At 33.4% G+C, this 14,013-nt stretch overlaps 6 protein-coding genes across 6 annotated transcripts; 5 read left to right on the top strand and 1 right to left on the bottom strand.

Annotated features, from left to right (window-relative positions):
• Window positions 1-611: 611 nt before the first annotated feature.
• NAEGRDRAFT_59353 (uncharacterized protein) lies at window positions 612-5,529 on the bottom strand (the record flags this gene model as incomplete). The annotated part of the gene is made up of 3 exons (XM_002671840.1): window positions 612-1,924; window positions 2,684-3,744; window positions 3,881-5,529. 3 exons carry the CDS (start codon window positions 5,527-5,529, stop codon window positions 612-614), a joined length of 4,023 nt encoding a protein of 1,340 aa, XP_002671886.1.
• Window positions 5,530-6,078: 549 nt separating this feature from the next.
• Window positions 6,079-6,891, top strand: NAEGRDRAFT_73096 (uncharacterized protein; the record flags this gene model as incomplete). The annotated part of the gene is made up of 1 exon (XM_002671776.1): window positions 6,079-6,891. One exon carries the CDS (start codon window positions 6,079-6,081, stop codon window positions 6,889-6,891), a length of 813 nt encoding a protein of 270 aa, XP_002671822.1.
• A 389-nt stretch (window positions 6,892-7,280) lies between these two features.
• Window positions 7,281-7,865, top strand: NAEGRDRAFT_73097 (uncharacterized protein; the record flags this gene model as incomplete). Its single annotated transcript, XM_002671777.1, has 1 exon — window positions 7,281-7,865. The coding sequence occupies one exon, from the start codon at window positions 7,281-7,283 to the stop codon at window positions 7,863-7,865; it is 585 nt and encodes a 194-aa protein (XP_002671823.1).
• A 440-nt stretch (window positions 7,866-8,305) lies between these two features.
• NAEGRDRAFT_81406 (uncharacterized protein) lies at window positions 8,306-9,678 on the top strand (the record flags this gene model as incomplete). Its single annotated transcript, XM_002671778.1, has 1 exon — window positions 8,306-9,678. The coding sequence occupies one exon, from the start codon at window positions 8,306-8,308 to the stop codon at window positions 9,662-9,664; it is 1,359 nt and encodes a 452-aa protein (XP_002671824.1). The 3' UTR covers window positions 9,665-9,678.
• A 139-nt stretch (window positions 9,679-9,817) lies between these two features.
• Window positions 9,818-11,383, top strand: NAEGRDRAFT_59354 (uncharacterized protein). Its single transcript, XM_002671779.1, has 2 exons — window positions 9,818-10,230; window positions 10,278-11,383. Exons 1-2 carry the CDS (start codon window positions 9,833-9,835, stop codon window positions 11,335-11,337), a joined length of 1,458 nt encoding a protein of 485 aa, XP_002671825.1. The 5' UTR covers window positions 9,818-9,832; the 3' UTR covers window positions 11,338-11,383.
• Window positions 11,384-11,401: 18 nt separating this feature from the next.
• Window positions 11,402-13,132, top strand: NAEGRDRAFT_52638 (LRR_RI domain-containing protein; the record flags this gene model as incomplete). The annotated part of the gene is made up of 1 exon (XM_002671780.1): window positions 11,402-13,132. One exon carries the CDS (start codon window positions 11,402-11,404, stop codon window positions 13,130-13,132), a length of 1,731 nt encoding a protein of 576 aa, XP_002671826.1.
• Window positions 13,133-14,013: the final 881 nt, after the last annotated feature.

Here is a 14,013-nt window from a genome sequence, read left to right on the forward strand (position 1 = left end):
TGATGACGATCGGATATGGTTATATTGATGCTGGATTGAATGATGATATTTTAAATTGTCATGATGATTTTGTATTTTGGAATAGGAAAAAACCTTCTCAGTTAGTTGTGGATCAGGAGAACAAAGAGTCATTTGGTTGGCTCATGTTGCTCTTGCTAGATATGATAATAGTTTTGGTTTGGAATTGGGAGTGCCAAAGGGATTAAAGACAGATGAGGGAGATTCATTGGACTCGGATTCTTCAATCAATGAAGTTTTAGAAGATGGACAACACGTGTGGGTTGTTCTTAAGGGTAAGTAATTGTAATTCTATTACAAATTTTAGGATTAATAATTATTTAGGATTTGAAGTTAATCCAATTAGGGTCAATTCTACAAAATAATTGGCAATTGTTTGATGAGGAGAATTTAACAATGTCGGAAAGAATCACAGATAGTTTTTGTCGATTATTATTACATGATTGTACATTATTGATCAATATATAGAGTGAATCTCTTATTGATAATAAAAAAGTTAACATATTTCAGTAATTTTGGAATTAGTTCAATAAGAGATTATACTTTGGCAATACTTTTGGATTTTTCATCTGTCATAGTAAGACAGAGATTGTTTATTTGACTGGGTTAAATTTGTAAAAAACTAATTTTGAAGGAGATTCTTGATCTAAACTAAAAGGTTCTTTGACATCACCATTGTATGAGAAAAATCTCCAATTGCCTGTTTCTTCATTAAGTGGAGAAAAGTTGTTTGGAACTGGTTGACATTTTCTTCCCTTTCGAGATGGAGATCCTTTTGTCTTGCTTGCTTTAGTTATTTGCTTTCCAATCGATCCTGAAGAGCAAACAGAGTTCTTTCTCGATGCTTGAATGCATTTTCGATTCAAAGTTCCTGTTGGGATAGTTTGCTTTCCAAATAGTGATCTCATTATTTCTATTTCAGCATCTGAGAGATCTAGCTTGAGATTTAGTGGTTTTCTATATTGCTCGCTTGTCAATTGTGAACTATCATAATATACAAATTGTTGTGTAGTTAACTGGCTATTGTAAACATCTTCGCTTATTGCATTTCCAAATACTTGTTGAAATCTTGATTGCAGAAGAGATGAATAGTACTCTACGATTTGTTGCTTTTCAAGCAAGTTATTATTCGAATATTCTAATGGAGTGATCAATTCAGAGGTTTGCATTTCAGAGAGTGAAGATATGCCATACATGGAGAAAATATTTGGACTTTCATCAGCTGTAGTTGATTGATGAGAATTAGATTGAAATAGATCTGAAATTGTTGCATCTTTCAACGAAATATTGCTGTTTTTGATATGGTTACTTCCTTGATCATCGTGCATGAAATCCTTAAACATTGAGGGAGATATTGCTTTAATAAGGGGAGCTGAATTTTTGGTTTCAAAATCCATGCAAGACCATGTTTGATCATTGAATGATTTCAGGAGAGAATCACTATCATTATGGATGTTATTGTTCACTTCTTGACATGTGGAAGAGGATGACGGTATTGGATAGAGCATATTAAACTCGTCTTCAAGAATATGATGATTCGAATTGAATGAATCGACAACGGAATGTGATTCGGAAGGATGCATCTTGTTTGCCATCTTGTTAGTGGAGGGAGTTGAATATTGTACATGTGGAAATGTTGATTGAAGAGTGGAGGAATTTGATGCGTTATTAGTGAGGTTATCAAGGAGAAGGCTGACTGGAGATGGTTGATTAAGGTTCATCAGATTGGAAAGGAGATTGGCAAGGTGTTGATTATTGGTTGATTCATCACTACTGGATGAGCTACTAAACGTTAGGGTGGATGCTGAAGGATGCAATGAGGAAGTGGTAGTTGCTGATTCCATCATTAACATTGAAGGATTCATCATATTGTTGTTGGATTCGTTGAATGATGATGTTGAGGATGCTGAAGGAAGATGATAGAGACTGAGCATGTTATTATTATTAGTGGGGTTCAAGGACGTTTTGGTAACTGATGTTGTTGTTGGAGTATAGATAGTTTGAGTGTTTGGAAGATTGTTATTAAGGCCCGATAATGTTTGTGATAATGATGAATGTTGTGCTTTCTTACTTGTTGACAATTGGTGTTGCGATGATGATGATGATGATTGAATGATTGGTTGAGGGTGTTGATGATGATTAAGATTCATCTCGCAGCAGAGAAACTATTAAAGGGTATCAAATAGCTGACTATTTCATAAACAATGTTTGCTTGTTTTTTTTGTGTTTGTTATTTCTAAGGTCAAATCTGTTGGGCGTTTAATTGAAAGGTTTGCAAGTCATAGAGAATCCCACGAGGATTCTTTGCCTTAATAAGCTGAAAAGTCACATGGCAACGAAGAGCTCTTCATCACCTTATTTGAAAAATTGCCAGATCCTTGAGAAGACCACAGAATTTCAAATAAGGATATTCGATATTGAGCTGTAGGAGAAATGTTGAATAAAGCAATGAGAATCCTAGGTTTTTAATCAGTTTGGCTTTTCGTTGTGGCTGAACAGACAGAAACCAACAGTCATTAAGGCGTTTTGGAAAATAACTTTGAAAGGAATAAACTCTTCGTGAACATAAGGAGTTAGAAAATGTTGCGAGAGGCAATTTGTTGAGACCACCAGTAAAAGTTTCGGGCACTGGTTATTTCTTGAGGAGAGTTCATTCTAATCTTACGTTCGCCGCCACTTTGGCAGTACAGGACTCCATGATAGAGATCTAGCAAATCGAGACATGAATTCTCCCTTAATAATTTGGTATTATATGATTGCATAATTGGCTGAACATTGGATCGAATATGTTCAATTTCTAGTTTGGTAATTTTGTTATCTCGCTCGAAATATCTTGAAACATGTCCTTGACCATCAAATTCTTCAATAATGAAAACATCATTGATCTTTTCCCATAAATCACTTCTAGAGGAATTGATTGTGATTTCATGACCCTCACTTGTCTTACAGGTAAGGTCAGATTGAGTCAAGTCCTTATCAACACTCTCCTTTTGTTGTTTCCACATTTGTTTGATAACCTTCTTAAAGATTGCTTCATTATTAACACTGAAAAAGACAGTTTCATAAACAGCACTCTTAACTTCAGGCTCTTGATCTTGTGAAGTCATGCACTCTTCATATTCTTTGATTTGTGCCTTCATTCCATCAATAATATTATCAATATTTTGAGATTCCAATCCAGCAGCTTCTGATTTAATAATGGAAAGTCTTGATTCCAAACTAGACAAAGTTCTCTTTACAAATTCCAAATATTTATGTCTGTTAATAACTACACGAATGGATTGGGCTTTTTTATCTTGTCCATAACTGGCTTGCATTGATAACATGGACTCCGTATTCCACAAAGGAAAGTTAATCTCTTCAATAAAATCCAAACAAAGTGGCAAGATGGCATTGGCTCTAATTGAGCAAGTAGGAAAGGCGCTTTCATAATTTGAATTAATAAATAAACATGGTGTTTTAAAGAGTTCTGCACTTTCCGAATCAAAATTATCCAAATCCAATAATTCAACAGTAGCTTGTTGAGCATTTACAACAGGCATATCGAGAGAATAGGTTTGTTTAACATATCTCTGATGGGAATTGGATTGCAGGTGTCGGAATGACATTTTGTTATGGAATTGGTCATCAAGAGGTTGAATCATCATGGATTTAATACATTGGTGATAATTTAATGTTTTGATGGATCCAAAAACTGTCAATGGAGTGTAATTTCTTCTAGAAATTCTAGGGAGAATAGTTGAGAGTGATGAATGGTTTGTTGCGAGTTTTCTCATTTTTTTAATTTAATTATATTTAAATATTAAATGGATAACTTAATTATGGAGTAATATTTTGCAAATAGAATGGATTGACAGTTGACCTTTGTTTTTTGTTTTCTGGGAGTGTTGGTGTTGAGGGAGTTGATGTGTTTAAGATATTTGTATCGTTTCTTTTGTGTTTCCTTCTACAGTAAAAATCTTTTGCTGCTTGTTGGATTTCAGGATGATTCTTGAAGGTTGTGGCATATCCAATAGTGATTGGATCTTGAGAAACAGCACATAATACAATATCTATTGTTTTTTCTAAAGCATATTCTAGAAGGTGGGGATTTCTCTTCAAGCATTCTTTGAGTAGGTCTATATATCCATCAAATTTGTTTGTAACATGCATGATGGCGCAAGCTGTTTCATCTGTTGCTATCTTTACAAAATCCTTGTTCCATTTCAAGTGTTCAGCAGCATACTGTAGTAATAGCCCATCTTTTCGAATATACTTTTCCATAAATTCAGTCTTACTTGTTAAATCAGAATGAACATATTTCAAAAGGTGTACATCTTTTTCCAAAACCATTTCAACGAACTCTTGCTCTTTTCTAAGAGTTTCATGAGCAAACTTGAAAGCAATTGGATTGATCTCAATTAATTTCTGCATAAAATTCTTGTTATTTGCTAAGGAAAAGGAGTTATACTCTAACGCAAATTCTGGTCTAATTGTAAAGGCCATGATTGTAAAGCTCTTGAGAATCTCAGTAATATTTAAAGGTATCTCTTTTGAAGATTCTTCTTGAATTTTGTTGATTAATTCTTTCAGTTCGTTTTGATATTTCCAATTTTCTCCGTGGGAATAAAGTTCCAATAAGCAATCCCCAAAATTTTTCAAATCTTCAGCAAATGCTTGATTTTGAATTTTTGATTTGGTGAGGGTTTCTTTTGATTTAATTAAGGAGGTCAAAGACGCAGCATATTCCAGATCAATTAGAATTGGATCGTAAATTACATCGTACCCTCTTATAACTTTCGATCCAATCAGAAAGTTACTTAGCTTCAAATCATAATGTACATGCTCCATTTGCTGTAAATATTCTATAATGGAGGCCATTCTCATTGCAATTATCAAAAAGGATATTTCACTTAATGGCTTTGGAATATTTGACAAGTCACCATTTGGATAGAAAACCATATGATAACCCATGTAGGATTGAAAATCCTTATCATATGCATCCATAAACTCAATGGCACGTTCATAACTAATAATGTTTGAGCAATTTTCTAACAACATTACTTTCTCAACCTCTCTCTTGACCTCCTTTTTCGGACCTTTGGTAATCTTTATCACTACTTTTTTTCCTTTCCATAGGGCTGTGTATAAGTGACTTCTTTGACCCTTTCCATATGACTTTAAATCTCCGTATCCTAATATCTGTAAATAATTTAATATGAATCTCGTTTCATAATCAAAGAAAATCTTTTTCTGTTGTTTTGTGGTGTCAAAGTATTGCCACATCTCCTTCAAACAATCATCATTCGCAATATTGACGATTTCTTTCTTGGAATCATCCAAATAGTAAAACCTGGCAATATAAGGATCTTGTTCGTCTAAAAGTTTTTCAAAATTTGTTTTAAATTCCATCAAGTTTAATTGTTTGAATTCCTTCGCACCAACAACTATGTGTGGTGTAGCATCATTAACAGACGTGAAGAAATACACTGTTTCATTGTCATAAACAGGGCTGTTACCATTTAGCAACATTTTTTCTCTAAACCTCTAAAAAGGCTGATCACGTTCTAGTCATAATCATTCCGAAAAACTGATGGTTGATCAGATGATTAAGATATGGAAGGATTAATTTTTGTTAAATTTTTTTTAAGAAATTCAAATTGAAAGACATATTATAAATTTGAGGCAACAAATTGTTTTAAATTAATTGAGAATAGGATTTATTTGTAAAATTGTAGGCTAATCCTTTGATTTCACCAAATCTTAGAATTTCACAACACTTCCTTTACTGTTTTGGTTGTTATAGAATTTGTATTTCGAAAGCATTAAATTGAAACAAACTGAAAGCTCAAAACATTCCACTCATCTATGTACTCACCGTTTCAATTTAATGCAAACACAAACAATTGACTGCTTTTATGTTGTTTTATTAAATTGTTTGAATAGGAATCTTTCAGCTTGCACTAATAACATGAAATCATCAAGTTATTTTGTTGGTTATTTAAAAGAATCTCACGGAGGACAATATACCACTCCGAATCATCATCATCAACACAAAAAAATAACATTCAACACCTTGTGATGCTCTCAAAGAAATTTCTTCTTCTATTAGTGCTAAATCTTCTTTCAATTGCTGCTTTACATGTTAATGCTGCAGGTAGTCAAGCTTTTTGCATTCACACACTTTCGGATGGAAGAACAATTGACTTGAATAGAGCAACCAAATCATCAGCCGATTATTTCCTCTACGATAAGGATACCAATTATTACTTTTATATGAATATTTGCAAGGATGCACTCAAGAGTTGTGATGGACAAAGTTACGGAGGAGTTGCCTATACGAAAGATCCAGGAGCTGAGAGTGAATTTTGTGCAACCTACATGAGTGGATCAACCAGTGAACAGAATTATCAAATTTCACTTATAAACTCACAGAAACCTGAATTGGGAGTTGTTTTAGTTGTGAGAGGAGGTGAAAAAGTCCTCACAAGAACACAACAAATGAAAATTACAATGAATTGTGCAAAGAGTGTTGGAGATTTGAAATTTGTTCAGGAAAACTTTGTGGACTCGAATATTGTTTTTGAATTTTCATTGGATACTCCAGCTGCTTGCATTGTAACTGATGATAATAATTTGGGAGGATTGGGATATTTGGGTTTAGCTCTCTTGTTGATAATTATTATCATGATTCTCTATTTTGCAATTGGATACATTGTAAATTGTCTTGCTTTGAATAAGGAAGGTGGTTGGTCCTATACTCAACTTCCTCAATTCAAATATTGGAAATTACTATTCCAATTGGCTTGGGAAGGATGTTTATTTATCAAGGAAGGAATTCAAAGTTTAATTTTCAAATTTATTTTGAGAAGAGCAATTTATGATCAAATATAATTCTTTATTTTCATTGTTTTCATTTAATATTCCGATATGACAAAGATGTTTAAATGCCAAGCTGTCAAAGATCAAAAAAATGTTTCATGCAATGCTCCCACAGAACAACAAACACCACACAACCACACCACAACAGGCAAGTAAATTATTTTCATTCCACTCTAATAATTAATCCAGATATTCCTTCGGATTGGGTATTAATTGGAGAGGGAGGTTTCGGAAAAGTTTACAAAGGTAAAAAGGATGGACAAGTTAAAGCTTTTAAAATTATTAACAACAAAGATGATGCACTCACTGAATTCACGAATACTGCCACAGTTTCTGGTCATCATCATGTTGTCAAAATTTATAGTGCAACAATTATTACAAATCAATCTCTCTGTATTGAGATGGATTATTATGAGAATGGTAGTTTGCATGATTATTTCATTAGAAAGAATAACAAACCTCCTTCTGCTAACATGATCAAGTCAATCATGACACAAGTACTTGATGCTCTCATGTACATGAAACAAAATTTTAATATGGTCCACAGAGATATCAAACCAGGAAATATTTTGGTTAGGAGAATTGAAAATGATAGTATTGATATTTGTTTGGCAGATTTTGGAATGGCAAAGAATACTCCTGGTTTATCTGAGAATTCTTCATTGTCACGTGCTAAGGGAACTGAGGGATTTATTGCACCTGAAATATATAGGCCAATATCTGAGCAACGTTACTCATTGGCATCTGACATTTTCGCTTTAGGTGCAACCTTATTTAAACTCATGACTCGAATTTCACTAAATGAGTTTCCTTATTTTCAATGGAGTCTGGATGAACCAACAAAAAGAAATCATTCATCAAAACTAGAAGAAATGATTTACAAAATGTTAAAAATCAACACCTCTACTCCACATGAATTAATCCAAAACATTTCGAAAATGTTCATTACAGATACAAAACTCGATTTTAATTGTGAAATACTTTAAATTTACAATATTAAATGAATGAAAATAAAGAAAATAAAGAATTATATTTGATCATAAATTGTTCTTCTTAAAAGATTTTGTGTGTTGTGATTTGTTTCTTGTAAATGAAAGAATTTTAACAGTTATTGATTCACAGAGCTGTTCTCACTACTAACATTGTAACTCAAACAAAAGAGCGTTAATTTACGAGCTAGACATTCAGGATCTTTTTCCTATCGTAATCTTTCGATTGGTTCGCTAACCTCACCTTTGGAGAGTTCACTTAATTCACTTGTTAACTTTTTAACTTGATTGAAATTGTAATTACATAGCTGATTAAGTCTGTGTTCTTTTGCAGCTCTTCCATAAAGTATTTCACAATTAAAATCGAGTTGGCAGAGATTTTTTATTATCAAATGTCAGCACGTCAAACTGCCAAAATTATAATCAAACGATAAAAAATGAATCACAAGCTGGTGGGCCAAGGGTCTTTGTCATCCAACAGGTTCTCATCCTCACCATCTAACCACAATCATCTCAACAAATTATTCCTTCTCCTCGTAACAATTTTCACAATTTTCTTTATTAATTTTTCCACATCGACCTTCATTCCACCGATCAATGAAATTCTTTCCGATCAAAAAGAATTTAACTCCTTGACTGGTTCTCCATCAAGTAGCCCCCCAGGTGCTAGCAATGTTGTAATTCTTCAATCACCTGGAGTTTACAATTATTCAGTTTATGATGATTTGGATTTTTCATTCCATTTGCCTGCTTGTCCAGATTCATTGTACAGAAATAAGAATACTAATCAATTGGAATTAATTGTTCAATCACCATCTACTTTTTCATTATTTATTGTTATTGCCTTTTCCTCACTTTTATTTGCTAGTATTGTTTTTAGTTCTTTCAATTCTGTTTTCTTACCTCATATTAGAAAGAGAATTAGAACAAGTTCAATTTCTAATAATTTGTGGATTGTTTACTTTGTTTTTGTTGGATTGAGAGCTGTTTTGAATGCAGTTCACTTTGGAAAACCAACAAGTTTGAGAAAGGACAGTAAATTCCTATATGCCATGACCATAGTAGGAATGATTCTTCATTCATTGACTGCCTACTTTTTAACACTTGCTTTGAATTATCAGAGAAAACATAGAAGTGGATTTTCTGTGGAGGCAACAGGTAATAGTAGACTCTCCTCATTCCACCAACAAATTTACGAAGATAGAGAGGAAGAAAAATTACAATCAACATTCCAGAGAAGAACTGCATGGATTAGGAAAATTGTGGTGAAGGGATTTTGGGTTATTTTCTCATTTGAATCATTGGCAACTATTTGTTTCACATTTTCATTGATTGCCATCTTTTTACGTGCCTTGAATGCCAACTCTGCTCAAAGTGGTGAGCTCTACAGATGGATTCAATTAGGAGCAATGCTCTTTCAAAGAATTCCAATTATTATCATTTGCTTTTTAATTATCATGAGTGGATTCTTCTCAATTTTCAAGAAGAAATCTTCACAAGATCACAGAACAGGAGGTCCAACAATTTTCACAAGAATTCTCATCTTTGTTGCCCTACTCTTAAATATTCCCAATGATCTTCCACTTTCGTATTGGAACTATTTCCTTTACGGATTGAGAGAGGATAGAATTGTTCCTGGATGCATGTTCTATTTTGCAAGTATTTTCGATGCTGTCCTGTTGCTTTTCTTCTTTTCACTTGTCTTGTGGCTTTTTGTGATGATTATTGAGTTTAGAAGATATAGAAAGGAAACTGTTGAAGCAGCACTTTCTGATACCGTAGAGAATTTCGAATAAACTTGTATGGTTTCAAAGTTCACATCCTTTTTGTTTCCTTTAGTTTCTACCACTTTCTAATACTAAGAATCCTTAGATGGAAACAAAAAGGAAGTAATCATCCCTTTAAATATTGTGCACAGATCTCTATTCCTTACCTCACTCATACAAAAACAAAACTCACCAGTCATGATTGTGCACCTGTCAAGAATCAATATACTTCAACGAACACCAAAAAAAATTAGCTCAAAATCATCTTCCGCTATAATGCCCCTCTTTTCCTCTGTATTCAATCATCATAATTCCAACAATCAAAATGATAATGATGAAGATGAAATTGCCTCGGCACTGATGAGAACAAAAATCAACACTCCTTCATCCTCACAACCATCAACTCCGTCAGAGAATGGCACATCGACCACTCCTAGAAAGGGTCAGTCACCTGCAACACCTAGAACACCAAGGGATAATGGTAAATTTGATATGGATAATAATATTGTGAGCTTGGCAAGAATATTTAATATTGAACTTTGTCATACGGAACATGATAATCAGAAATTTGAAAGAGATTTGATGAGAATGTTAAAGTAAGTTGTTTCTTACATATGGATGAAGTAAATATTTTGGAAATTAGGGTTATTTCAATCGTGGTTGTGAAAAAGAAACAAGTGGCTCTGAATAGTAGTTTAATTGGATATGATTCTGCAGTGGATTTGTTAGCTGTTAATGATCAACCAAATGAGTTTGAGGAAATTCAGTGGAAATCAACAGATAAGATCACTGTTCAACTCTTTGTTGATTTTATAAATGGAATTGGTAAATTATTTAATGGACATGATGAGAATATTGATTTACCAACTTCATTTACGGAGGAACAATTCTTTGAAATGGTCGGAAGAAATAAGAGATCTGAAACTGATAATGATTTGGATGAAAATGAAATGAAAACAGTATTTAAAAAGCTCTATAGTGAAAAACATCCAGAAGTGATTAGATATTTGAGTGGAATAGCTCAATTGGTTGTAGTTTCAACTCTAGGCAAACTTGCATCTGGAATTATTGCCACAAAAGCTCCACTTCAACCAAAGGATGTCAGAGGATCATGGACAGTTCAATTCAGAAGGTATGAGCAAGAGGCCGATGACGATGATTGTGCATTTGGAATTCTACATGAAAGAACTGATTGTATCATGAAGAAGGAAAGTGCAGCAATCATGAAACCAATGTACAATTTCAAATGGCAAGTTGAAATCAAATTCAAAACTAGGGAAATTCTTGATGTTCAAGCAGTTCATGTGAGATTGGTGGGTATTGAATGGATTTGTGATCCATTATTGAAAGTACCTGAATCTGAAAAGGAAGAATTCATTGCCTCATGCAAAAAGTTTTTCTCTGTGGAAAAAGCTGCCCTGCCAAACCATCAACATGACAACTGTCCTCTCATTCCTTCTGGAAAAGCTCTTATCGAATGTGTTTGCCATGATGTTCTGTTAGCCCTCGTATCCTACACACCACCAACTCCATCAACACCATCCAGCCAAGCCATCTCAACCTCATCACTTAAACCAAAAAAGAACAAACATGAATTGTCCTGGCTAAAGAAACTCCTTCTCAATTCAACCTCTGATTCTGATGAAATATTTGCAGCACTCTCCAAGAAGAGTTCTTCCAATATAGCAGAAATGAAACACTAATTGTAAATATATTGAATTCAATTTTTAAATTCCAATAAATTCTTGTAAAAAAAATCAAAAAAAAATGCAAGAACGATCTTTGGTTTCCTTGCTCATCACTCAAGAGAACGAGAGAAACAAGCAACAAGCCAAGAAGAAAAAGATTAAAGCCCTGACCGAGGAAATTTCCTCTAAAATACAACAAATTAATTTATTGATGGAGGATGAATGTGATGAGCAATTTTGTTTGGATGATGATGATGGAAACACTTCTGATGATGGAGAAATTATTAAATTAAAGACTAGTCTTTTAAATTGGAAGAAATCTGTAAATAGTAAACTTGAACAAGATCCTAAAGGATTGGCCATAGTCGGTGGTGAAAATTATTACCAAGCTAGAGATACAATATTCGAATTGGATGAATGTAGAATGATTTTGAGAAAGGAAGTTATTAGAGCAATTTTTAAAAAAGTACCACCAGAATTGCTCCGTAATATTTTCCTGTTTATAGATCCTATTGATATCTATCAATCTGTAAGTCAGGTTTCAAGAGAATGGTTGACCATTTGTGAGAATTTGCAATTTTCTGCGAATTTGGTTCAGAAAATTCCAGTTTTAAGATTGAACTTGAAAAAATTTTGTGATTCTCCACTAGTTGGACGAACCTTGACTAAACTAGATCTTTCATACAATGATATCCATAATGAAGACATTAAAGCAATTACACAGAGCAAGGAGTTAAAAAATCTTACTTCACTAATTCTATGCAACGAATCATTGACTGCCAAGGGTGCCGAATACATTGCCAAGAGTAAAATCTTGTCAAATCTAACTGAACTAGATTTGGATTTTAATTATTTAGACGATGAAGGAGTAGAGTATATCGCAAATAGTCATTATATGTCCAAGTTGACTTCTTTGAAAGTTGGTGATAGTGGATTAACTTCTCAATCCATTAGTGCGGTTTGTTCAAAGCTCAAACTGAAAACATTTGGAGTTTATCTTAATGAATGTTTGTCCGAGGGTATAAAGCCAATATGTGAAAGTTCAAAATTGTCTAAGCTCACTGATCTTAGCATTGGATGTAATATTATTGAAGACAAGGGCATGAAAATTTTTGTGAACAGTAATAACATTGCAAATCTTACCAGACTTGACGTTTCATGCAATATAATGACAGATATAAGTTTGATTTTGTTATCTAACTGTAATAAGCTATCTAATTTGACCGATTTAGACATTGGTGAAAATGATTTTACTATCAAAGGAATGAAATCATTTTGTGAAAGCAAGTATATTACAAAGTTAGTCACTTTGAAAGCTAAGGACTTGAAGTTTGGAAATGCTGGTATGCTGATGTTGGGCTCCTCTTCTAATATGAAAAACCTGACACATTTGAGCTTGCAATCAAATGCATTGACTGAAGATGGACTGAAAGTATTCTCTCAATCAAAAACATTTGAAAACCTGAAGTATCTTGATATGTATGGTAATCCTTGCAGTTCGGGAATAAGACATATTTTACAATCCAAATTTTTACCCAATTTGACCTATCTGAATGCCTCATCATGTTCCATTGGCAATGATATTTTATCCAAGCATTTCAACTCTATAGAACTTCCTAAACTCAAAACATTAGAATTGGAACTTAATAAGATTTCATCAGAGGGAGTCAAATTTATTGCCAAACACAAGAAATTATCCAAAGTAGATAGAATATATCTTGGAAATAATTCGTTAGATCCAAAATATGAAAGATTTTTCTCCATGTATCCTTTCATTCGTATGGATAGAAATTGGGATGTTGTTATATAGGCCTACTTCTCTCATCAACAAAAATAATGCCCATAGAAATACATAGAAATATCTTTTTTTCTTGTTGGAAATAGAGCTGTATTGTATAATACGGAATTGTAAGATTGGTTTAAAATCCAAGATATAAGAAGAATAACGGAAAGGTGATGAAAAGTTTCCCGCCACAACACTTTGCGCCCTTAATTTTCATAAACGACCGTTTAAAATGATTAAGAAAATCATCTTTAAAAAAATATGTCGACCACCACTAGGAAGCCATTGCAAGACATTTCCAATAAGGTACACCTTGTGAAGTCTACTACTAGCCAATCCACTAGTAGTCAGATGAAGAGTAAAGCTAAGGAAATGATACCTGTAAAACAATCAAAGAGCTCTAGGATGTTTGATATCAGGGCCAACAATAACAAATACGATACTCCGGAACGTGATAATGATATGGATTATGGTTCTCCAACATCGATTGGTTCCTTGGAAGAGGAATTTGGGGAATTGTCTGATTTAAGGGAGTTTTATGATGAAGTCTCATCAGACATTAACGAAAAAATTGTAAAGTCTCTTGAAAGAGAAAAGGAAAAGAATACACGATTAGAGTTACAAAGCGAGAGGGATAGAGCTCAAATTATAGAACTCCAACAAGAAAAGAACAAGCTATCACGCACTATTGAACAACTAAAAAAACCTGCAAAGGTTGAAAAGCCAGAAATTGATTTTAATGGGCAAGTTAATCAACTAAATGAAAAGATTTCCAAATTGGAAAAGAAGGTTGAAATTGAAACTCAACAAAAAGAAAGACTATCTAACTTGTTAAAAACTAAGGAACAAGCACTCTCTAAAATTAAAGAAGAAAACGATAAGGCAGTAACAAAAGGGCCAATAGAGGA

This window comes from Naegleria gruberi (genome assembly GCF_000004985.1).
Source record: "Naegleria gruberi genomic scaffold NAEGRscaffold_58, whole genome shotgun sequence".
Taxonomy (NCBI): Eukaryota; Heterolobosea; class Eutetramitea; order Acrasida; family Naegleriidae; genus Naegleria; species Naegleria gruberi.

Coding starts and splice junctions, on each gene's coding strand:
- NAEGRDRAFT_59354 (XM_002671779.1), top strand. CDS start 9,833: ATGATTGTGCACCTGTCAAGAATCAATATACTTCAACGAACACCAAAA. Junction 10,231..10,277: donor GATTTGATGAGAATGTTAAA/GTAAGTTGTTTC, acceptor TTTGGAAATTAG/GGTTATTTCAATCGTGGTTG.